The sequence below is a fragment of the Pan paniscus genome, chromosome 7 (assembly GCF_029289425.2).
Source record: "Pan paniscus chromosome 7, NHGRI_mPanPan1-v2.0_pri, whole genome shotgun sequence".
NCBI classification, from domain to species: domain Eukaryota; kingdom Metazoa; phylum Chordata; class Mammalia; order Primates; family Hominidae; genus Pan; species Pan paniscus.
In genome coordinates this window covers 151,919,192-151,945,286 of record NC_073256.2, presented here as the reverse complement: position 1 = coordinate 151,945,286, position 26,095 = coordinate 151,919,192, and the positions used below count along the sequence as shown (strand labels likewise).

General features: G+C 43.7%; 1 protein-coding gene across 4 annotated transcripts in view; it reads left to right on the top strand.

The window, feature by feature from the left end:
* ZFAT (zinc finger and AT-hook domain containing) overlaps nucleotides 1–26,095 on the top strand; it is a 321,691-nt gene that overhangs the window by 242,822 nt on the left and 52,774 nt on the right. For all 4 annotated transcript variants that reach the window (XM_063606918.1, XM_055116972.3, XM_024929945.4 and 1 more), the window contains one exon: nucleotides 25,782–25,920. In XM_063606918.1, the coding sequence (XP_063462988.1) occupies nucleotides 25,782–25,920 (139 nt within the window). The remainder of the gene's footprint in view (nucleotides 1–25,781; nucleotides 25,921–26,095) is intronic.

The window sequence follows — 26,095 nt, the reverse complement described above, 5'->3', positions numbered from 1 at the left end:
GGTGATCAAAAATTGTTGGCTCTTGTTTCCTCCCCTATCTCTTGAAAATGACTCTAGTTCTCGAAAGAACTACAGCAAGGAATATAACCCAGCCTGATCGTGGTTTATATACTTTTCGGTGAGATTACATTATGTTTAAAAATAGCTCACTCTAAATATTTTTCTAGGTGTTATATTGTATTTTTTATAAGTTTTTAGATGTTGTTTTACTTTTTTCTTGTTGTTCGGAATTGTTGGGTTAGGCAGATTGGGGCCAAAACGTTGGTGCTGCTGCTTACTAATTAGTTAACCTTTGGGAGTTCCTTTACCTTTATGAGCCTCTGTCTTCTTATTTGAAAAATATGAACACTGATATAATTATTTCAGAGGCTTTGAAAGAGGAGTTGCTTTGAGGGAACAGACCAGAAGGAATGTCTCCACACAGCTTTGGGAAGGCTTGGCCCATCGGCCCTGCCAAGCCATTCCTGGGGAGGAAGTGCTGGGGTGCTGGGGAGGACCTCAGGTTTGCTCTTTCATGAAGAGAGTTAGGGGGCTTTCTTCTTACAAGGAGAAACTCTGGCCTCTTGCCACCCTTCCTGCAAGATTGACTTTTCTGTAACTTTAGTCAACATCAGAATTACCTTGGGATCTTGATAAATGTTCACATAATGCGTTTCTAAACCCAGAAGATGCTTTCAGTAAGCCTAGAGCCCAACCGAGGATCCTTGACTTGAACACTTCCCTGTGAGGTTCTGATGCAGGGGCCCCACAGCGCATAATCTGCTAGACAGTGTACTGGGTTTTGAATTCTGCAAAGAAAGGCCCTATTCAAATATTTTTACTTAAAATGTTCTCCTGTAAACAGCACACAGCTAGTTCTTGTTTGTGTCTGTGTGTGTGCCTACATGTGTGTATGTGAATTATGTACCTGTGTGTAACAGGGTGACAATCACTGCCCTTTAATTGGAGTGCATAGTCCATTTACATATAGTGTAATTATCAACATCTTTTAACTTAAGAATACGATCTTGGTGTCTATTTTCTATGCGTTGTGTAAGTTCTTTGCTTCTCTTTCCTTCTTTTCTGTCTTCTTTTGAGTGAATCAAGTATTTTTTAGTATTCCATTTTATCTCTTGTATTGACTTTTTATTTTAGAACAGTTGTAGATTTATAGAAAAAAATGTGACTATAGTACAGAGAGTTTCTATATACCCCACACCCAGTTTCCCCTGTTGTTACCATCTAATATCAATACGGAACATTTGTTATAACTAGTGAATCAATATTAATACATTATCATTAGCTAACGTCCATATTTTATTCAGATTTTCTTAGTTTGTACCTAATGGCATTTGCCTATTTCAGGATCCCATTAGGATACCACAGTGCCTTAGTTCTCATGTCCTTTTTAGGATCTGTTTGGATTTAACACCCTCTCAGACTTTCCCTGTTTTTGATGACCTTGGAAGTTTTGAGGATACTGGTCAATCATTTTATAGAATATCCCTCAGTTGGGATTTGCTGACCTTTTAACCATACTTTTTTGTGTTCGTCTTGTTTTAGTGGTTGCTGTAGACCTTAACTTATCTTTATTACAACATATTCTAGTTTCAAATATTATATTATTTTATGAACAATGTAAGAACCATAAAACACTCTAATTCATTTACTCTCCTCCTACACTTTGTGCTTTTGTTGTCACACATGTTCATGTTATGAACTCCTCAATATAGTGTTGTTATTTTTTGCTGTAATCAGTAAATATTTATAAAATATTTTAAAAATACATAATGAAACTAAAATTTTAAAAATACTTAAAATTAAAAAAGCATTTAATTAAAATATTAAAATATTTTTAAAAGGGTAAATATACATTTACCTGCATAATTCACCTTTCTGGTATTCTTCATTTTCTCCCTGCAGATCTGGGCTTCTATTTGATACATTTGTCTTTAGCTTGGAGAACTTCTTTTAGCATTTCTTATGTGCTGGTATGCTAGAATTAAATTCTCTCGATTTTTGTCTGTTTGAGAATGTCTGTATGTGGTCTTCATTGCTGAAAAATATTTTGATAGCCATAGACTTCTAGGGGGACATCACTCTAAAAATGTTCCATCCCTTTTCATCCTTTCTTGTTTCTAACCCTTATCATTGTTTCTCTATGTGTAATGAGTCTTTTTCTTCTAGCCGGCTTTAAGATTTTCCTCTTTTTTTTTTGGTTTTCATCATATTAACATCAGCAAGTCTAGGTGTGGTTTCCTTTATATTTACCTTACTTGGGGTTTGTTGAGCTTCTGTGGGTTGATATCCTTCATCAGTTTTGGACTGTTCTCAACCATTATCTCTTTATTCCTTCTGCTTCATTTGTTCTCTCCTTTCCTTCTAGGACTACAATACCACATATATTAACACATACGTATTAATACATATATGTGAGGCACTAATAGCACCTCGCATTCTGGTGATCTCTCTCTCTCTCCCTTTAATTCTTCTTTTTATGTTTCAGTTTGTATAGTTTGTATGATTTCTATTTGCCTTTCTTCAAGTGCACTTATCCTTTCTTAGGATATATTAAATCTGCTATTAAGACCACCAAATGTGATTTTTTAATAAAACTTCTAGGATCTTCATTTGGTTCTTTTCTTTTTCTTTTTCTTTTCCTTTTCTTTTTCCCTCCCTTCCTTCCCTTCCTTCCTTCCTTCCTTCCTTCCTTCCTTCCTTCTCTCCCTCCCTCCTTCCCTCCCACCTTCCCTCCCTCCCGCCTTCCCTCCTTCCCTCCCTCCCTCCTTCCCTCCTTCCTTCTTTTTGTATCTTGCTTGAGCTCCTGGGCTCAAATGATCCTCCTGCCTCAGCCTCCCATGTAGCACTTTCTTTTTGTAGTTTTTGTTTCTCTATTACATTTTATCATCTGTTCACACGTTTTTTTATTTTTTTTTTCCTAGAGCTTTTAACGTATTTGTTCTAGTTACTTCAATGTTTTTGTTTAATAATTTTAACATCTGGGGCACCTGCACATCAGTTTCTATTGACTTTTTTTCTTTTCTTTTTTCTTTTTCTTTTTTTCCCTGCAGGGCTGCAGAGATGTTTTTCTTCTTGGTTTGAGGTCATCTTTTCTTGCTTCTTTGCATGCCTCATAATGTTTTAATTGAATACCAGACATTATATGTGAAAAAACAGTAGACTGAGGTAAACAATAGTTGGCCTTGGGAAAGTATATGTTATTAGTGTGGTGGATTGTGTAGAAAAGAGTTAATATAGCAGGCTTGGCTGCTCTCCTTTGAAAGACCTGCTTACAAGCTTGGGCTGGCATCTGAGAACATGGACTTCCAAGACAGTTCATAGCACCTCACTGTTAAGAGGAGCTTACACTTTCTAAAGCATTTATACAAACAATGCGATTTATGCTGAATACCTGCCTTTTGTTCTGGGAGTATGGAATTTTGGTACATGCTAGGCAGAGGGTACTTACATGATCAGCCATCACTAAAGTTTCTAGTCACTAAGTCTCTAATGAGCATCTCTGGTTGACAGCAGCATTTCATAAGTATTGTCACAGTTCCTTGCTGGGGAGATAAGCATGTGCTGTGTGGCTCCACTTGGAGAAGACCCTTGGCAGCTCGCACCTGGTTTCCCCTAGCCTTCACCCCATGTGCCTCTTCCCTTTGCTATTTTGCTTTGTATTCTTTTACTATAATAAATTGTAGCCATGAGTATGACTATATGCTGAGTCTTGCAAGTCTTCTCAGTGAGTCATTGAACCTGAGGGTGGTCTTGGTAACCCCCAACTCAAGAATGAATAAATCTCATTTGTAGTTGAGCTGGGTCTGGGTCTGGGCTCTGAACAACTCTAGAGTTGGTTTTCACTATCTTCAGATATTCTGAGAAGAGGATCAAGGACTTTGCTTTCAGCAAGGTTGAGCATCTGAGCACCAGTGAGATTCCAGAAATCATGTTGTGTTTTACAGCCCAGCACTGGCCTTCTCAATCATACAGGCCCTCTACCAGCTTTGCAGGTCAGCTGCCAGCATTTCAGGATGCTGCAGAGTTTCTGTCTCTCTCCAGCTCCACCCCGGGCTTCCTGTTTATTAGGCATCTCTCTCCTGCCTTGCCCTGCCTGGGGAACTCTTTGGAGAGTCGGCGGTGCACTTGGTGAAGGCCTTGTGTACTTTGTAAAGAGTGGCTTTCCTCTCCTCTTTCATCTCTGGCCCCAGCTTCAGCCCCCAACCCTCTTGCCCTTGGTGAAGTTCTCCATTTCACAGGGAAGAGGTTGATGGGTCACTATGCTGGAGATAAAAGTAGGAGAAAAGGAACTGGTGGATACCTTGGTCTCTAGCATGGCGACCTATCCACCTCTTGTCTTTTTCTAGAATTAGTTCACTTAGGTTTCTTTGTATCCTTGGCAATCTGAAAGATCTGTCAAGTTGTTAGTGTGAGATCAGTGGTCTCTTGTGGTTTTCTGCATCCTAGCTGGAAGCAGGAATACTCCACCCCTGTGATTCTGACAGTGCCTGTCAGTGTCTGCACAATGTGGGTGCCTGTCAGATGTACCTATTGCCCCTGCTCCAACTACACAGAACTTGAAGCTGGGAGTAAGGAGCAAGGAGGGTGACTGAGACAGCAGACTGTGGCTCATGTGAGTAATCTGGGTGGGTGCAGAGTCACGAGGAGAGAGTCCTCTGCCAGCTGTCATGCAAGGGTATTATCAATGCAGCATTCCCCGTGGGTAGTTCAGGAAAGACTTGGAGATTCATGGACCCTTGGGACTGTCCCCATGAGAGAAACAACAATGTGCAGGTTTGATGGAAGGCCTGTATCCTACAGCACAAGACCTTCCTTTTTTGACATTAGAGATTGTGGCTCTACAGTCAGACTATCATAGAATCCTGGCTTCCCACTTACTGCCTGGGTGGCCTTGGGCAAGCACTCTCCCCTCTGCAGCTTACCTGTAGCACAGAGATAAAAGAAGTACCTCTTCTTGCCACTATACACATTGTGATTAGTCAGGAAGTAAGTAAAGAGGGCTTGTCACGTTGTTCTCAAATGTTAGTTCTGTAGAGACTCCATCCTGGTTTCTTCCTTTTTTCATCACAGGACTGTCCTGACTCTACAATCTTCCTTTCTTTCATGACTTTGTTTAAGATTCTTGGTGCCTGTGGCATGTTCTGTTTGTTCACACAGTCATATTCACTTAATTCCACTAATGTGGCACATTCTTTCATGATGTACCTGACCACATAAATATGTCACTGAGACAGAGTCTCACTCTGTTGCCCAGGCTGTAGTGCAGTGGCGCAATCTCGGCTCGCTGAAATTTCTGCCACCCATGTTCAAGCGATTCTTCTGCCTCAGCCTCCTGAGTAGCTGGGATTACAGGTGCCTGCCACCGCGCCTGGCTAATTTTTGTGTTTTTAGTAGAGATGGGGTTTCACCATCTTGGCCAGGCTGGTCTTGAACTCCTAACTCTTGATCCACCTGCCTTGGCCTCCCAAAGTGTTGGGATTACAGGCATGAGTCACTGCACTGGCTGAGAAGCTTTTACCAGGTATGTCTCCCACCCGGAGTTCTTAATAAACGGCCTCCTTCTAACAGTGAATGTCTCTCTCCTCAGTGGCCCTGCCCTTCACTGCTGGACCTGCTACCTATGCTTTCAAAAAGTGTGATTCTCCTGCAGAAGGGCCTTGCCCTGCCCTTGCCCCACCATTCTTTCCTCATCACTACCTCTCACCTATTTTTTGCATTGCACAGGACATGCCACAAGGCCCCAGCACTGGAGGAAGTTTGCCCTTTGGCTCATTCCTCTGTGAAGCTCCAAGTGCACCAAGAGCTTTTCCTGGTTTATGGAAAGCATGTCAAAATTTGGTGTGTGAATGTGCAAGTCCACAAAAAAGGAATTCAGGTCTGAAATCCACAGTTTTTGAAATCTGTGCATTTTGGAGATTCTTCAGTGTGACTTCATGCTGACCCTTCCTTCTTACTTTAGACGCTTTTGCTTCTGAAACAGAATAACCCTCTCTGCTGTTTGACAAATAGCTCAGATCACTCCTCTGTCCCTGACCTCCAGAAGGTGAGACTGGACTTCTCTTCTGTAGCCGTCAGCCTTTTGGTATAGATGAGTATCTTCTTTCACAAGGGAAACCATCCACGCCATCATCTTGAAAAGACACTGTTTAAAGTTTATGTTTGATGTATCTCTAAATGCAATTGAATCTTCAGAAATGTGCACCATGAAGCTGGAGAAATCTATTGCCTGTTGTCAGCCTAAAATTTGCATAACTAAAAGTATTTTCATAAAACTAGTGAGAGGCAAGGGAGATCTCAATCACCGATTTCATTATCATTGAGAAACTTTTCCTGAGAATGCCATATAGAATACATGATACCACAATTTGACATTCAGAATTTTAAGAAAAAACATAAGTACAAATAAAGTACTAACTATTCATTTGGTTTTTTGATGCAAAGCATATGAAATGTTTACTTATGTATTCAACACATTTTTTTTTCTGAATACCAGGCACTTCTGTGTCAGGCACCATGACAGGGGCAGAGGATTTCAGGATGAAGGCAGGCCTCTGGTCTGCCAGGGTTACAAGTCTGGGGAGAGCCAAATAGACATCAAAAGTAACAGCAAATACGTTAAGTGCTACAAAAAGTTATGTACAAGCTGCTGTGGGAACCCAGAAAACCAGCAAACTAATTATTCCAACTTTATCAGTTTTTAAAAATTATGTTTTAATTGGATTAATATATTATCCTGTTGTGTAAAACCTGTAACTTAAAAAACCTGTTGCAACCAGAAAGCTCTCTGATTGACCGATACCCACAAGTCAAAGGGAATTAGTGTAACCTCTTTTTGCATTCCTGATGATGAAATAGGTCCCGAAGGCCTTTATAATGTGTCGGTGTGAAAGGGAAATGGTTGTATGTACAAAATACACGAGGCATCTGAGCACCTAGAATGTATAAGGGGCTTGGGTGCTCAGTTGAACAAAGGTGATGTTTGGATGAGGTCAGCCGAGGATGTGGCTGTGTAATTTGCTCCTAGTTTCCAATCTAAACTTTGTCAGCAAGGAAGTGAAAGCAATAAAATGATCTCAAATAAGCAGATTGTTTGGAAGCCACACATTTATAAATAGTTCAAAGTAATCGTCTCAGAGTCTCAGCACCCCCTCAGAATGCTGAGTCATCTGGCATTGCTTATGGCATTGCAGTTTTATTTATACTACAACTCCTCCTGTTACCTAGAAGACGTTTTCATCTTTCCACAAGAAAGTTCCACCACAAGGTTGACTGTTTAAATATCTAGCATTAGAATGAATAAGACGGATGGACTGGTTTCTTTGTAATAGCCATGTGCTTGGCATTACCAGGTGTTTTCTGTGTATTACCTTATTTTGCCCTGAAAAACTCTACCAGGTAGGTAATTAACATCCCCGTTTTACGGATTAGGACACTGAGGCCCACAGTCTATTTTAGTAATGTGCTCAGGAGTAACACAATTTCTATGAGCTAGAGTTGGGATTTTGATCCATGTCTCTGTAGTGAAAACTACTCTCTGCGCGTTAGTCCACGCTTTCTCATTTTCAAGTGAAGCAGAGGAACTCATTTACCCCTTTGTCCTTTTTCCCCTCACTGCTATGCCTATTTAAGCCTGCAGCTGTATGTTTAGCTATCAAGACTCGAGCAAAATCTTCAATCAAAATGCTGATGGAGTGTAAAGTTAGCAGACAGAACATTTTCCAGGTTCAGTGGTAACTACTGAACCAAGGGGCAGAGGGAAAGAAGTAAAGCATAGAGTTTCTGTCGGTGGTGTTTGTCTTGCTTTTCAGTTCCAAATTTGCAAGAAAATGAGGAATCTGAGATTACACATGGTTTTCTTGTTAATTTTGAACGTGGCGGGTGGGGTTGGGAGCGGGATGCGTGGCAGGGCCATGTGGTGGTGGTAACAGGGGCCATTTATTAAATTGGTTTGAAATGCAAAGTCTCTGCTAAAAACCTCTTAGTGCCATCTTCAGCTTCATTCTATTTTAGATGTTTAAAGCACCTCTGAAAAAAAAGGAAATTGGATTGTTTTATGTTAAATTAAAATCCTGTCTAAGAGTGTGCAGTATATTCTCTGGAAATACTGCATTTTTGACACAAGCGATTACAAAAAAATCAATAATCAGAGAATGCTAAAGAGTCTTCTAAGCTTGCACAAAAGGCAATTAGTGTGGATTGATTTACTGTTATTTATTGTGATGAGATAATTGCCTCAACACAAGCCATTTTTGAACTTGTGGTATGCTGCGGTTTTAAAACATTTATTCTCTTAAATTGTTTAATTTGTCTCTGGCCTTATTTTAAAACCAAGATAGCTTTGTGCTTCGTAAATGATATGAAGGCCTGGCATTTTCTCTCTGGATCTTTACCCCGTGCTGTTTTTTTTTTTTTTCCGTTGTGACGAACCCTGGATGGAACGTAAGTCCCAGCCTCATGTTCTCAGGTTTATAAATCCTGAAGCGATAAAGCAAAAAATATATTAAAAGATCTTTCTCTCCCAGCATGGATGGTGTCCGGTGGACTCGGCCTTGAGCCTCTCCACTTTCAGGAAGACTTGGATTATAGACCAGAGTGTGACCTACCAAATCTGCCTGAATTATACTTGGCCACTGGGAAAAGGAGAAGGGAATGATGTTCTCATTCACCTGATATCCCGTAAACATCAACATTACTTTGAAATCTTTAGTACACTTCTTTACATGCTAACACGAGCCCATGAAAATCTGCTTCCCCCTCACTCCTTGAGGTCCTTGAAGAGGTCCGAAGGCCTCTTCCTTTCGGGCGTTTGTCTCTTGATATCTCTTGGCTGCTGCCTCTGTGTTTCTTTCCCCTTGTTTGTCTCCTGTGACTGTCAGTGGGTCACGGGGGTCTGGGTGTGTTTGTTTGGGTCAGGTGGAGTGCACCAGTTTCCCACATTGTCCTGTGTACATGTGGTTCACAATCCCACTGAGCTCAGGCTGGAGAAGAAGGTGAGCATTCTAGGTGAAAATGTTCTTTAGGAATTTTCCTTACGAGCACCACCATGTATCTTGTAATTTACAGTCTTGGTCCTTTGTTATGAATATGCATTTTTTTTTGAGTTGCCCACTGCCCAGTATAGGGGTGCAGATCTTTGGCCATGGGCCTAGTGATCAGTATTCTTCTTGCTGCGGGGTGGGGAGCATTCACGCAGCTCTGCTGCAATGACTCTCAGGCACTGAGCAGCCTCTGGGGATGAACTCCTATTTCTTCTTCTTTTTTTTTTTTTTGAGACGGAGTGTCGCTCTGTCACCCAGGCTGGAATGCAGTGGCGTGATCTCGGCTCACTGCAAGCTCCGCCTCCTAGGTTCATGCCATTCTCCTGCCTCAGCCTCCCGAATAGCTGGGAGTACAGGTGTCTACCCCCACGCCTGGCTAATTCTTTGTATTTTTAGTAGAAACGGGGTTTCACCGTGTTAGCCAGGATGGTCTCGATCTCCTGACCTCGTGATCCACCTGCCTCGGCCTCCCAAAGTGCTGGGATTACAGATATGAGCCACCGCACCCGGTCTGAACTCGTATTTCTATGAAACATTTCCATCTGTCAGCCTGTGTCATTATCCAGAACATTCTGGAAGAGTCACAAGCTTTACTGGGTGACCCTGGGTAGATAATGGGCCTTGGAGTTCAGAGATTCAATGTGATGGAATTCTTCCGAGTGGAAAAGAAGTTTCTCGTGGGCACAGTTAATGTGGAGTAGTGAGGTGAGTCCGGCAGTCAGCCAATCAAGCTTTTGTTTTCGCATGTTCAGTTCTGAGTCTCTAGTGCCCAGTGCTCCACGGGCTGTGGTGCAACCCAGCAGTAGCAGAAGACATGGCTTCTGTTCTCAGGAAGCTCAGCTTACCTAGGAGACAAGATAGACCCTCCCTGGAAGAGGCCGTAAGTCAGTGTTTTCCACGGTGTGCTCTCTAGAACACTAGTTCCCTGGGATGTCAGTAGGTATTAGGTGGTAGGGACACAGTATGCAGTGATTTTCAATCTCATTTGGCTGGAGAAGTCCCTCTCCTCCTATTTTTCCCAAAGTGCCTGCCAGCACTTACATTTTGTGAAACAGACTTTGGGAAACACTGGTTATCAAAGAACACAGAAGTAGAGAAAATAGTATAATGAACCCCATGTATGTTTGTCACTTCAGTGGCTTCTGGTCACACTCAGAGTTAAAGCCGAAATCCTACAGGTGGCCACAAGCACCTGCTCTGCCTGGCCCCTGGTTCCCGTGCCGCCTCGCCCTCCACCCTCCATTGCAGATGTGGCGTGTCCCACTCCATCTCCGTGCTTGGTTGCACCTGCTCTTCCCACTTCTCACTCTGCTTTTCTCCCAGGTAGCCACACGGGGCTTCTCTCACCTCCTTCAGGTCTTGGCTCAAATGCCTTATTTTTATGTGTTTAACAGCATCAATGGGTTATATATTTACTTGTTCATAATGCTAGAATGTAAATTCTTTGAGGCGCTTTGTTTAGTTTTTGTCCTACTCCCAGCACCTATGCAGTGCTTAATAAATACTTGCTGAATGAACAAATGAGTAAATGAATAGGTTCTGTAGAAATTTACTGTGATAGATTTATCATGGCCAACTTCCAGGTGGAAGTAGGACTCTGAGCTCCTTCAAGGGCTTGGAGCCACAAGGGAACAGCGTTCAACAGATCCTCTGTTTCTGGGCCATGCCTGGTCCTTCACTCCATTCTGTGGCTTTGAGCTCTCAGTTCTTCCCTCCTCTCACAGTTGCCAGAGGCCTCTTTAGGTTAATACAAGATAAAACATGTGTAAGTGCTTTAGAAAGGAGATGCTCAGCCCAGGATAACCAAGCATGGTCTCAAGGCTCATGGGATTCTTCACACTCACCAGATGCAGTGAGCCAGGCCCTGGAGGATGCTGAAGGATCACAGCAGAGGTTCACCGCAGCCCACCAGGAGCCCTCCTCTTAGCAAACAGCAGGTTTACTATCTGTAAGTGTATTGTTTTCTTATGTTGAGCACAGCAAACCTAACTTCATTATTGTTATGTTCAAGAAGCCTCAGTGGAGATTCCTGTAAGAGGGAGTGCATGTAATCTGTTTCTGGTGTGTTCTTTGGAAATCTATGCAAATGCAGTTATAATCAATCTTCACTACTGCAGTGGTGTTAACTCTGACCTGCAGTGTTTGGTAGTTCTGTGGGCAGTTCTGTGGGCAGTTCTGTACAGAGCCAGGTCCTGAGGAGGGAATACAGAGGGAAGGGGAATAAATGGTGAGAAGGTTATGCTACTAGAACTTTGGGAGCTGGAATTGCTGCTGTGAAAACAGCACCATCTTGTTGATGCTGTGATTTGAAATGCAAAGTCATCTGCAAAACTGAAAATACAGTATAAAAGCAAAAGTTGCAGAAATCATCCATCTGATCCGTTAGCAGGAGAGATTATTGCTGAAGTGAAGCTTGTTTGTGGTGAGCTTTGGTGATCAGTGCTCCAGCGGCCAAGGAGACCAGGGCGTGAACATTAGGATCCTACAGACCTTAGCTAGAACACTAGTTTGGCTGGTGACTAACTGCATGACCTTCAGCAAGCCGCTTAACTTCGCAGGGCCTTGTCTGCAAGATGAGAATGTTAATATCTCTATCTTTACCCTGGGTGACTGAGGCATGTAGTAGAAACTCAGTGACAGCTCTCATTATCTGTTGTGAATTTGGGGTCCCCTCCTTGAGCTCATCTTCCTCTATTGCTGCAAATGTAAACAGGAAGTGCTCAAACTCCAAATGCACGTTAAAAGAAATACCGTTGGTTCTGTTCCTTTAACTGAGGCGTTTCCACTGTTCTTTGTGTAAACTGTCAATGATAATAATTTGATGAACATCTCCATGCAGACTGCTCTGTTTACATTAGCTCCAGTCCTTGCAATAAAAGGAGCAAACATTCTCAAAGTTGCAAAGCTCTTAGACAGTAGAGCTAGATTGAGGTCTGACTCCAGAAACCTCTGCCAATTAGGGGTTGTGAGAAGTGTCACAGGCCCCAGACCTCTCCACTGTACATGGTGGGAAATATTTCTCAGAAGCATCTGTTCTGGTTGTCTTTTTCCCCCAGAAATAAAAGAGAGGTAAGACTGAAGAAGCTATCACTTCATCCTTTACGGGCTCTGATTAGATGAAATTGCTTTCTAAGTCTCAGAAGTAACTGAATTAAGTCTGAATTGAAAGTTCTCAAGAACTTGGGATCCCGCCCTCCCCCAGCCCAGCTACACACTTCTCAGGGTGACTTGGTGCTAGCTTGCATTTTAGGGGATTGATGGCCACCCCAGAAATTAATGAAAAAAACTTCATCTTCCTGTCGCATTTCCTCAGCTGCAGAAGTGCTGTTGTAAATCTTATAGGTGTCCTACCACCAAAACCCCTCGGGAAGCACTTGCATGATCAAGACCATCTCTCCACCTGGGTAACTTGATTTAAGCTTGGCAATGCCAGAGTTATAGTTAATATTTCCTCTAGGCCTGTCACTGGGTCTTTAGAGAGAAATTCCTACTATAGCCTCATTTTTGGAATATGTTATAGTATCAATGCAGTTTTTATCACACACAGATGAAAGAAAATAAACCTAAAAATCACTTTGCATGTGCTGCAATAAGTGTTGTTGTCGTCAGTGTTATTAATGTTAGTAATAACTACCAGTTGCATGCTATGTATCATTCTAGGCATTTAATGTAAGTTCTCTATAGTCGTCATAAAAACCTTGTGAAGGGGGCCTCTGTTGCCTATTTACCCATTTGGTCATACATTTCTTTTTACTGTCTTTCTTTCTTTACTTTTCTTATTGTGAAATAGAATGTATGTCCAGTATAGTACATATGACGTGAAGATGTGGTGTGATGAATAATTATGAAGTGAACACTTGCATAGCTGCTGCCCAGAAATAGACCATTGCCAGACACTGTCCTGTGGGGTCTTCCTGAACCCACCCTTTCTCTGTCCCAAAAGTCACCACTGTCCTGACTTCAATGACAATTATTAGGTTGGTGCAAAAGTAATTGTGGTTTTTGCCAGTAAAACACACGCTAAAGCACCTTGTTTAGAGATGCATACATGGATGGCCTTACTTTTAATGGCAAAAACTGTAATTACTTTTGATCAGCCTAATACTTTTTTATTTCATTATAGTTTTGCCAACCACGTATGCATCTCTAAACCATGTCTCATTTTTTTAATTTATTACTTTTTGTAGAGACAGAGTCATGCTGTGTTGCCCAGGCTGGTCTTGAACTCCTGGGCTCCAGGGATCCTCTCACCTTGGCCCCTGGACTAGCTGGGACTACCAGGAGGACGTGTGCCACCACATCTAGCTAATTAAAAAAAAATTTTTTGTAGAGACAGAGTCTCAGTATGTTGCCCAGGCTGGTCTCGAACTCCTGGGCTTAACCATTTCTCCCACCTCAGCCTCCCAAAGTGCTGGGATTACAGGTGTGAGCCACTGCACCTGGCCTTGTGTATTTGTTTTGAAGTTTACTTTGTTACTCAGAGTTATATTGGTCAGACTGACCAGTTCTCACATGTAGCCCTAGTTCACCCATTTCTTTGCAGTACATATACCATTGTGTGAAACATGACTCCACCATGTGAACCTAGCATGATGTAATTATTCATTCAATTGCAGTGGATAATTGGGTTCCTTCTGTTTTGTTGCTTTTATGAGCTCAGTTGCTGTGGACTCATGATGTGTGTGTCCCCTGGTATGCTTGTGCACCAGTTTCTCCAAGATACATACACCCACAGAGGACTTGCAGGCCATGGGATGCACAGCTTCAGCTTTGCTAGGTGATGCTCAGCTGTTTTCCAAAGTGGTTGCACCAGTTTGCAGCCACATGCATTAGCCTCTCTTGGTCCATATCTTGGTGTGAACATTCCGTGTTGCCAGTCTGGTGGCTGTGCAGTGACCTTCTATGTGGTTTTACTTTTATCTTCATGATTGTTAATGAGGTTGAGCGCCTTTTCATATGTTTTTTAGCTGTTTGGATTTCTTTACTTTCTTTTACTATCCTTCCCTCCCTCCTCCACCTTTTCTTCTAGTAAAGTATCTGTTCAACTATTTTTTCATTTTTCTGTTGGGTGATTTTGTTGTTATCTTGTCTTCAGGAATTCTTTATCTCTTTTAAGTGTGGGTCATTTTTGGTTATATGTTAGGAATACAGTTTCTCCTTATTTGGCTTTTCTTCACTTTCTTTATGATGTCTCTTAAAGTTCTTAAATTTAATTTTTTTTTTTTTAAAACATTTCAACCATATTTTTAGTTTTTTTCTTTTGTTGTTGTTGTTAGGAGGGTTTGCTGGACTAACTACACGTGAATCATTAACAGAAAGAGGCAAGCAATCTTCCCTTTTTCTTTAAGCCACATAACTATATTTGAGCATCTGCCTGTGCTGGGCACTGCACTGGCTGCTGGGGGAGCATAGGTGAGCGGGTTCTGATGTGGACTCTACTCTCAAAGGATTTGCAGCCTGTGGAGGGCGGACCTGGAGAGGCAGGTGGCAGTTACACCATAGCGGGGTTAATGCTTTACCAGGTGTTGGGGGACAGATGAGAAGAAGAACTTACAACTTCCTGGGAGAGTTAGGAAAATTTTCAGGGTGAAGGTAGGGGGAGTAAAGAGCAAGCTGAGGCTCGTGAAGAATGGATGGGAGCCTAGCTGATCAACATTCCCACTCTTAGTACCACAAGTCAATGGGTAGACATTTTTAATAACTTGAGGATAAAGAAAACGTTGAACTCATCAAGTTTGGCTCAAATCTGTGAAGCATAATAATATTGTCTTCTTTCAAAGCATAAGAGGGGGCATTGTTTTAAGTGGGGAGGGTGGGTATTTATACAATGTCATCCCACGATTTATGCTTTGGGGATCTAAGGCTTGATGCATTGCTTGGAATGAATGGGTCAGCATTGAATCCAACGTGATCAACTTGTTCCTTCAGACAAGTTTTGCTGACTTTCACAGTCAGTGGCATGTTTCACTAGATGACCATAGCCCCTTCTCACTTTGGTGTCATCTAGTATTAGAATCAATAGATTCTTTCTCAAGGATATTGAGGGGAAGATACACAGAGCCTGACCCAAGGAACTCAGTAGAATGGAGCAATATCAGAAGGACAGAAGTGGATGCCTGCATACAACAGTTGCGAGATCCGCTAAGGGGCAGGAACAGCCTCCTGTGTGCTGAAGTTGTCCTGAAAGTTAGTGAAGTAGAGAGAGCAGGTGGGGAGTGTTCTCAGTCAAAAAGGAATGGCTTGAAAACATGAGTGGCAGCTGCGGGAGTGAGATGGTTTGGAGCAAGCTCCTGCACATCTCCCGCATGTGCCTGGCTGACTATCACAGAGAGGTGTGGGCAGGTCATCTGGGTATTTGTACATGACCCCATCTCTTCTTCTGTGCAGTAACTGCATGTGCCCGGCTGACTATCACAGAGAGGTGTGGGCAGGTCATCTGGGGATTTGTACATGACCCCATGTCTTCTTCTGTGCAGAAATTGCATGTGCCTGGCTGACTGTCACAGAGAGGTGTGGGCAGGTCATCTGGGGATTTGTATGTTACCCTATCTCTTCTGTGCAGTAACTGCATGTGTCTGCCTGACTATCACAGAGAGGTGTGGGCAGGTCATCTGGGGATTTGTATATTACACCATCTCTTCTTCTGTGCAGTAACTGCATGTGCCTGGCTGACTATCACAGAGAGGTGTGAGCAGGTCATCTGGGGATTTGCACATTACCCCATCTCTTCTTCTGTGCAGTAACTGCATGTATCTGGCTGAGTGTCACAGAGAGGTGTGAGGAGGTTATTTGGGGCTTGGTACATGCTCTCCTTCCCCTGCTCCCCTGCCCTCACTTCTGTACAATACCTGCATGTGCCTTGCTCACTATTACAAAGAGGTGTGGACAGGTCATCTGGGGCTCTCCACAGGCTCTGGCAGACTTTGAAGGCTCTGAGCAGGGGGCTGATAAAGACACTTGTGTGAGATCATATCCTATGCAGCAACATGGATCAAGCTGGAGGCCATTATCCTAAGTGAATTAGTGCAATAACACAAAACTGTGATACCACATATTGTCACTTATAAGTGGGTACTTACTGACTACACATGGACACAAAGAAGGGAACAGTACACACTGGGGCCTGATTGAGGGTGGTGGGAGGAGGATGAGGATTGAAAAACTACCTGTTTGGTATTATGCTAATTACCCGGTAACAAAATTATCTGTACACCAAACCTCTGTGACATGCAATTTACCCATGTAACAAATCTGCACACGTACCCTTTGAGCCTAAAATAAAAGTTGGAAAGAAAAGAAAGACACTTGTTGTAGAGAGAATGGCAGGATCAAGACTAGGGTAAGAAGGGCAGTTTGGAGACTCGACTTTGGTCCAGGACACAGCTGCCTGAGGGAAATCTGCTGATGGGGTGATGGGGTGTTCCGGATAGAGGGAGAGTTAGAATGCAAATGAGAAAGGAGCCAGTATGATTTGAGTCCAGTGAACGAGGGTGACCATGGAGAGGGATGTGGTCAGAGAAATGGGCAAGTCTGGATCAGGCAGGCCTTGTAGGGAAGAAAGTTACCAGCTGGCCTGGCCTTCAAGGTCCTGGCATCTGGGAGGGAGGAGGTAAGATGTGAACACTCAGGACCTCCAGTAGAAGGTGGTGAACGAGGTAAAAGGATTTAGTGGAATGCCTGTGAATGTGGCGCCAGCCACCTCCAGTTCCTGACATACTGCTTGGCATGTAGTAGATACTCAGCAGATACTTTATTTATGAGTAAACATAAGAGATCTTTTTGGAAAGAAATGGCAGCATGATTTGGCATTTAATTTTTATGTGAGTTGATGACATATTTTGCCTATTTTTCTTATCTTTCAGTGGATCATGGTTGATTGATCCTGCGATTGTCATTCCTCAAACTCAGACACTGGCATTCTCCATTCTCTTCCCTTCCCCCTCTCTCCCTTTTCTTTCCTTTTTTCTTTCTTCCTTTCCTCCTTTCCTCATCTCTTTTTGTGTGTCTCTTTACTTGTGGTAAATGACGATTAACTGATGATTGGCTTGTATTAGTCCATTTTCTGTTGCTTATAACGTAATACTTGAAACTGAGTAATTTATAAAGAAAAGGAACTTATTTCTCACAGTTCTGGAGGCTGTGAAGTTCAGGGTGAAGGGGCTGCATCTGTTTGAGAGCCTTCTTGCTGGTAGGGACTCTGTAGAGTCCCAAGGCAGTGCAGGATATCTCATGGTGAGGGGGCTGAGCGTGTTCGTGTACTAGTGCATGTCCCCTTCCTCGTCTTAATAAAGCTACCAATTCCTCTCCCATGACAACCCATTAATCCTTCAATCCTTGAATATGTAAATCCATTCATGAGGGCAGAGCCCTCATAATTCAGTCACGTCTTAAATGCCCAAACTCTCAATAACCCTCAATAATCAGTAATACTACATTTCAATATGAGTTCTGGAGGGAAAAATATTCAAACTATATGCATGGCTATCTCCAAATCTGAAGTCCAAGATTTCCCTTAAGGTCACGTGAGGAAGCGCTGACAGAGCCTGCTGTCCTGGCCAGCACATGGAACTCAGGGCCCGGAGTCCTGCTGGGCCTACGAGAACTGGCCCCTCTCCCCTCTGGTGCCAGTGGGCAGGGCCACTTGATCCACGGAACCCTGAGCACATTTTCATGAGCCTAAAAAATGACCCCAAACTACAGGAAAACTACAAAATCAAGATGAACAAATGCCTACAGGCCGAAGTTTAACTTAATTGATGGTTAGATATAGTTCATAAAAATTTCATGACACTTGAAATCTATTTTTTAGGTTAGAGTTTTTTCACTTTTTCAGAATTTCCTAGTCCGCTAGATGGCGATTGAGGAATAAAGGCATATGAGAGTGATGGTTAGTGTTTCTAAGTGGCTTAACATGCAACATTTTAAAAGTCTTTTTACTTACATTTAGAGGAGTGAGTCTGGGGCAGTTGATGTATAAGTAGGTACAGTTTAATAGGGTCATGGTGGTGTAGGTGGGACTTTTCGTAGCCTTTGAAGGTGGTGGAGGGACTCTGTGCCTGCATGCTGCAGGCAGGCAGGCTCCTACACAAGGTCCCAGGCTACATGAAGAGAAGAGCTTCTCTAGAAGGGAAGAGAATGTTCTTGTCATGGGAGAAATTGGGAGGACACCCACCAGGAGGTTTCTTGGAGCCTCAGATGACCACATTAGACAGGGGAATAAAAATATGTGAACACGTTAAAAGAGAACATTTAAGAGAGATAGAGAGGGTAAAACCAGCCAGTCCTGAGGGCTGAGATGATGTGTGAGAGGAAGGAGATGGAGTTCCAGACTCCACACTCCCCTGATCCTCCCACCTACTGTCTGTCCTCTCTTGTCCTTCTTCCGAGCCCATCTCCTTTTGGCTGCCTGCCCCTGCATCCCAGCGTGCTGTTCCAATCCTGCTTCTCTTCTCACTTTATACACTCTCTTTCTATGGCTGTGTTCAGTCTTAGGGCATCTGCTAGTTGCCTGTGCTAATATGCTAATGAACTGATTAAAGACCACAGTAGTGAGACCTATGGAGTTTTATGATTCTCAAAGCACAGTCATACTCTTGTGTTTTTGGTGCCCCATCTAATCTCCGTCAGGTAGGCAGGGAAGGTTTGCTCTCCCATTTCACAGATATGGATTCAAAAGCAGTGGAGATGTAATGACTTGGCCAGGGTGACTCCACTGTTAGTGGTGGGCCTAACACCTGACCCTCTGCTCCTGCTCCTGGTTCATTCATGCTCCTGCACTCCGCTCTTCTACCCTTGCTTGACATAGAATGCAATCATGTCCTTGAGGAGGTCCTTCTGTGTTGTAAAGTTGTCCGCATTCTAAAAACACCACTTCTATCAGCAGTGTATAAATGGTCTTGTACCAACCAGTCCACTTCATGTAGGTCATAACCATTACATGGCCTTTTTCTGCATTTGAATCCAAATTTTCTGATACCAGACGGGTGGTTAGTCTCCTTCTGTATGTCTATCTCTGTCTGTATCTCTATTACTACACCAGCCAGGTTGTTAAACTGAGGTTGAAATAGTGATGTATGACCCCAGGTTTCACACACTAGTGTCATCTGGCACTTTTTATTTTGCCTTTATTCTTCTTCACCCTCTCCAAGGTAGGCCTATCAACAAAGGGGTGGATTCACATCTGATCTTTGAGCCTTTTGATGTATGTGCCACCTTAATACCATACTTGGTTGCACAAATTAGACTGCAAAAACCTTACCTGATGATAGCCTTCTTGCTTGCTGCGAATAGGAGCCAACAGAGCAACTCCTCTTTTTGCCAAAAACCCATCCTGTACATTGCAGTCAGTTGCCAATGTCATGACCTTGAACATTACCTCATCACCAGCTTCCCATCTGCTTTCAAACATTCCTCTAGGTCCCTTCCTTGGTGCCGATGGGAAATGTGATCACTTTAATGTAGTTAGAGGTTTTTAGATGTCTTCTAATCAGGTTTTTCAGAACCCAGTTTCACGGGTGAGGTATGATTCCCTGTCCTCTTCTACTCTCTTTCTTTCTGTTTAAAGAACCAAAACAGCAAAGTCTCAAATTATGAAAATGTGTATTTTACCTGCTTTTTATTTTTAAGAGACAGGGTCTCACTCTGTCACCCAGACTCATAGTGTGGTGGTGACATCTTAACTGCTTTCTTGACATAAAAATAAGGACTTAAAGAATTTCAGCTTTAACACATTCAATCTCGTTTTCTCTCAACTCAATTTGTAAATCTTCAATGTACGTCTTTTTAATCTTTATCTTTTTTTTTTTTTTCTTGTGACAGGGTTTCACTTTGTCACCCAGGCTGGAATGCAGTGGCACAATCTTGGCTCACTGTGACCTCTGTCTCCCAGGTTCAAGCAATTCTCGTGCCTCAGCCCCACAAGTAGCTGGGACTACAGGCATGTACCACCATGCCCGGCTAATTTTTGTATTTTTAGTAGAGAAGGGATTTCGCCATGTTACCCAGGCTGGTCTCGAACTCCTGACCTCAAGTGATCTGCCCGCCTCAGCCTCCCAAAGTACTGGGATTACAGGTGTGAGCCACTGCGCCTGGCCCAATATACCTTTTGAGAAAGATTTTTTTGATGCCACATTTTGGAAAAAGGAACATGACCCAAAGCCCAGCTTGTGCTCCTCGTCTTTTCTCCTCAACTTGCCAAAGCCTGGTTTTTGTGTTTCTCATGCTGCTGAACCTCTTCTTGGTAGGTCACTGGCGCCACCCCCTGATTGCCAGGTCCAGTGGACACTGGGGAGGCCCCTTCCTGTTGTATTTCTTAGAGCACTCAGCTTCGTTATCCTCCCCTACCTGGAGGACCTTATTCCTCAGATCCCGTGATTCCAGACTCCCCTGATCCCCGCACCTGTTATCCTCTGTCATCCTTTTTCCAAGTCCACCTCCTTTTGCCTGCCTGCTCCTGTGTTCCAGGGAGCTGATCCAATCCTGCTTCTCTTCTCACTTGATATACTCTTTCCATGGCCACATTCAGTCTTAGGACCTCTGCTAGTTGCTTGTGCCCTGATCTGTGTTTGCAGCCCGGAACTGTCCTCTGAGTTCTAGACCCACCCTGTGGGATGTTCAGCGTTCTAGAAATACACCCTCTCCCTCCCATTATCCATATGACTTCCTTCTTGCTGGTGGCCTTCCTTGCCTTCTGCCATCCATACTGGAAGCTTGGGATTCATCCTAGAGGCTCCATCTCCTCCCTCTCACACATCATCCCAGCCATCAGGTCTGGCTGGTTTTACCTTCTTCACCTCTCTTAAATGTTCTTTTCTTTTCCCATATTTTTATTCCCCTGCCTCATTTTAGGCCTTTAGCATCTCTCGTCCATACTACTGCAGTTAACTGGATAATTGGTTCCCTGCCTCCAGTCTTGTTCCTTTCAAGTCCATTTTTCCATTTAACTTCCAGGTATCCAGAGGGATATTTCAAAATGGGAAGTTGGCCATTGTCCCGCCTGACATCTACCAGGGGCTCCCATTGTCTATCATTACTTTCCTGACCCAGCACACAGCACACTGGCTGGTATCGACCCTTGTCTTCTCCCCTGCCAAGTCCCTGCCTCCTAATGATAGCCCAGTAACTGCCCACATCTCTCCCAGTCCACTGTGCGATTCCTCAGTTTAGAAGTTGATACTTAGATCTGGGCCACCTTATGTCCAGGAGACCCAAGAATACCAACCTGCCCCTCTCAGTTGGGGTTTTAGGGAGATATATGCTAGGGAAAAAAATGGCCAGTGGAAAACCAAATCATCTCTTTATTGTTGGCTGGGCCTGGGGCCCCAAATCTGATGCAAACCAAGTAACCAGGCTAGGAGACTGTGAAACTATGGCAAGTCTCTAAACCATTCTGTGTCTCAGTTTCCTTACCTGTAAAAATGAGGATAATAATTGCACGTACCATATGAGCTTGATGTGAGACTTATAGGAATTAATCCATGCAAAACATTTAGAGCTATCTGGCATATAGTAGCTATCAGTAAAAATTAGAGAAATCAATAATATTTATCATGTTAGATCTCATTACTTTGGTTAAGAACTTCTGTGCAACACTGAATAATAGCTATGCTAATGGGCTCCCTGTCTTGTTTTTTGGACCACGATAAGAACTTTGATGTTGCATTCCAAATGAGCTATGGAGCCAGTTTATATCTTCCTCCCAACTCTAGGCTGGATTCTGTCCTGAAAGCTCTGATTAAATAACTTCCCTTTTGAGATCTAGTGTCATTTGTTGTTTGCGAGTTTCTGACTTAGAAACCAAGTTCTATGATTTAGTTTGCCTAGATAGCATTTAATCTTTGGAGTTGATATTTAAGTCCCAAAGCCTGTATATATTTAGGGAATCACAAATCTGCCTCATTTGCCATGTATTCCTGGGGGTCAGAGGACAGTCAGAGGTCAGTAAATATATGCTTCATAAATGAAACCTTGAGACTCGCAGTTAGCGATGCTATTCCCTACCTCTGCCTGTGTCCTTCCCTGCATCAGCCCCAGGAGAATTCCCTGCTGGCCTGTGGCAGTGCCTCACAGGTCAGAACTTGTTTTGCTTGAAGAGCCTAGATGAGGCTCAGTTCCCACACTTTGGGAGAGAAGATCCCCAGCAGAAAATAGGTGGTAATTGACTTCATGTAGAGGTTCTAATGGATGTGAAGGGTAGAAGCAAGACCAATGAAGGAAAGAGTCTGGGAGGTTTATCTTCCTAACTCCCCCTGCACTGGTCAGCAGTGAAAAGGCTGCTGGGGGATGTTTTGAACCCCCTGCATCAAAGCAGAGGCTAAGTAGACAGCAGACTGCTAGAGAGGCTACAGAAGAAAGTCTTTCATGGAGGGAAGATTTCGCCAAGTCAAGTGTTTCTTTCAACTCTCAGAATTGAAAATTTTGATAGAAATTGCTAGCTCAAGAGACTGAATCCTCATTTGGGCTCACACACGCATTTTTTGCCAATATGCTTACGTTTTGGCAACTTTTCTTCTCGTTAGCAATTCTGCCAATGGATGGGCATGGGGAAGAAAGCGAGCTGAACTCACAGGAAGCTGTTTATCTGCTTTGCTGCAAGAAGGGTGAAATTGGCTCTCAAGTCTGAAGCTAGGTTTGCAGGACCATTTCTTATTTTCATCGCCCTTTTTCTTCCTGCCTTTTATGCCCACTGACTGCCCGATGCTGGCAATATAGCATTTTCACTTTTTCTTTTTGATTTCTATGTAAATGCTAACATTCCAAAAATAATATCCTCATGTTATTTGCTTATTTAGAGATGAAAGCATTTGAAAATGGTTTAGCTTTTATTTTAACTTTGCAGTAATCATATATTAGAATTCTAGACCTTTTGTTCTCTGCGCACTAGATAGATGAGAAAGCCCGACAAATTTTGCCTTTGTTCCAGGTCCTTTTGTTTAGTAAATGCTGTGGGCCAAACTCCAAGGATTCCTTACCCAGGGACTTAATGTAGAAACACAGCACATACGGTGCGGCACAAAGCATCCGGTAACCAGAGTGTGGCCTTGGTGTAGGGCGAAGTCCCTGGGGAATGTTTTAGAGCAGGTTGACTGACCAGATTAACTGCCCTGTGTCTTTCCAAGAATGGCCCTTCTGGGGATGGCAGTATTCCCTTCATAGGCTGGGAGAGTCTCCTCTGTGCTGGAGAGAGAGAGAGAAAGAGAGAGAGAGAGAGAGAGAGAGAAGGACAGGGGCACTCTGGAAAGGCTTCCCAGGAAGGCTGGACAAGACTCTGTGATCAGTTGAATAGTAAGAAAGAAGGAAAAATGAAAGATGGCTGTGGGTTTCTGTCTTTGATGACTAACTGATTTTGCAGAACGATGTGAGTCCATAGTTTAAGGTGCCTATAGAACATCCCTGTGGAGATACCTGGAAGGCAGTTGAAAATTCCTGTGTATGGTTCAGGAGAGAGGACCCAACAAAACATATAGATCCACCAATCAACAATGCAAAAATGATAATTGGGACCAGAACAGAAGAACAACTCCAGCCCAAGGCCAGCACCTTAGAGAGATCCAGCATTTCACATTAAACCTGGATTGCAGATCTTGTAAATAAATCTAAGAGGTTGAGCCCTGGCAGAACCTGGTGACAGTGGCATGACAATGTCACAGCTGTCACAGTGGAATGGGGCAGCCAGCCTAAGGAGATAGGATGGAGGAGCATGAGGTCTGAGCAGGGGGCATCCCCAGGAGTTGTTTGCTAGGAGATGGCAGAAGCCTGAGAAAGAGAGGTGACAGCATGAAGGGAGAAGGGGGAACTGCTCTTGGAGCAGGTGGTGGGCAAGGGGCCTACGAGGAAGGAGTGTGACTTAGGCAGGGGGCGAGATGGAAGATTTTCCTCTTCATTTTCTTCCTTTCCTCCCTCCTCTCTCTCTCTCTCTCTCTCTTTATCTCTCTCTCTTTCTCCCTCTCTCCCTCTCCCCCTCTTCCTTTCCCTCTCTTTCTCTCTCTCCCTTCTGTCCCTCTCCCCATCTCTTTCCTTGTCTCCCCTCTTTCTCCTCCTCTCTCTTCTTGTCTCCCCTTTCTCCCTCTCTCCCTCTCTCCCCCTGTCCTCTCTCTCCCTCTCTCCCTTCTCTCTCCCTCTCTCCCTTCTCTCTCTCCCTCTTCCTCCTCCTCTCCTTCTCCCTCTCTCCCATCTGCCTCTATGGGGCTACTTCATCACAGTTTTATACTTGAAGGGAAGAAACCTTGAAAGAGGAGCTGACCTAAGCTTCAAAGATGAGAGGACATTTTCTCTCTGTTGGTGCACTTCACATTCAGACATTGCAGTTGCTGGTTTAGCTCTTCTGGGCAACAGTGGTGAAAAGATTGATGAATTGGACAGTGGAGGAGTAAAGGTAGTGTTTGAGGTCTTAATAGATGCAGTGGTACATTAGCTTCCAGATGCACAGTAAGAATTGTGATAGAATTGTTGATAAAATCAATAAGAAACGCTTTGCATGGCGTTTTAGGTATCAGTTTATATGATACCATTTAATTCTCACAACAACCATATGACATGGGCATGAGCCTCATTTCCCTGATGAAAAGATCCATGCTAAGAGAAGTTTCAGGACTTGCCTGAGGTTCCATCATTGGTCAAGGCCAGAGGTGTGGCTGGACTTGCTCCATCTGAGTCCCCTGCACCAGGCAGAGTGCTGCTTCCATTGTGGCTGCTCCATGCTCTTCTGCTCCTCCTGGGCTAGAAGGCTGCTGGGTCATCAAACAGGCCCTGAATGACCCCGGAGCACTGTTGGAATCATACAGCACGTGGATTACAGGGGCATGCTGGCAGCTCCTGACCAGGGGCCGTGGCATGGAATTTGACAGTGATGGAGATGCCCATCCGTCGACCAGCCAAAGGCCAGGTCTCACTGAGCTTCCCCAGGGGCCCAGCAGGTGCTTCTTTCCCCAGCCCCACTATTTATGCAGCCTCCGAAGCATTGTGCAAGAGGAAAGGCAGGACTGCATGACTCGTTTGTGGCCTCATCCCGAAAGTGTCTTGTCTTGACCAGGTGGGCATGAGAAATAGATTTTACCTGCTGGACTTCCCTGATGGTTGACACTTGTGTATGCCAGTGCTTGCAGGCAAATACTGCAGAGGAATTCATTTAGCTAAAGAAGCAAATACAGTGACGCATCACTGAATGGCAGGGATACGTTCTTAGAAATGTGTCCTTAAGCAAATTCTTAGTTGTAGAACATCATAGAATGTACTTACACAGATGTAGAAGGTATAGCGTACTTGCACTTGCAGGCTGTATGGTAGAACCTACTGCTGTGACCACTATTGTGTTTGCAGTCTGTAGTTGAGTGAAATGTCATTATGTGACACCTGACTGTATATCAGGGAACCAATTGTAATGAGAGCTACTTTTAATGTCATTCACTTAAAAAAATGATAGATTAGTGTATTGCTTTTTTTGTCTTCTTCTTGAACAAAAACTAAATTCTCAGGTGGATGAAAAAAGAAAAGAAGTAACAAAAGCAAATTCACTTAGTAGAGACAGCTCCTCCTCTGGGGCACCTTGTCCCGGTCCCTTGGTTGGTCACTGCAGAGGCAGGTCTCAGCATTCCTGCCCTAGTGGTTTTCCCTAGAACATATCACAGGTGATGGGGCCTGCTCATCTCAGACTTTCAGGGTGTCAGATGCTCACCAGGTGGGAGCAGCAGCGAAGGCAGACATCTGGGGCTCACCTTTCCTAACTCCTCCTCATTGTCCCCGCAGCCTTTCCGCTGTGCCCATTGCCATTACTCCTGCAACATATCTGGCTCTCTGAAGCGGCACTACAACAGGAAGCACCCTAATGAGGAGTATGCCAACGTGGGCACCGGGGAGCTGGCGGCGGAGGTGCTCATCCAGCAAGGTAGGCGAGGGGCCAGCGAGCTGGGGCCCTGCCCGCTTCCTTTTAGGCCAAGTCCCCCATTGGGAAGAGCTGCTGACATCCTGCAGTTCAGTTCTGATACATAAGTGTGCCAGTGATGTTCATTCTTCATCGTCATAATTGTTGTCATCATCGTCCTTATCATTGTTTGTCAGCA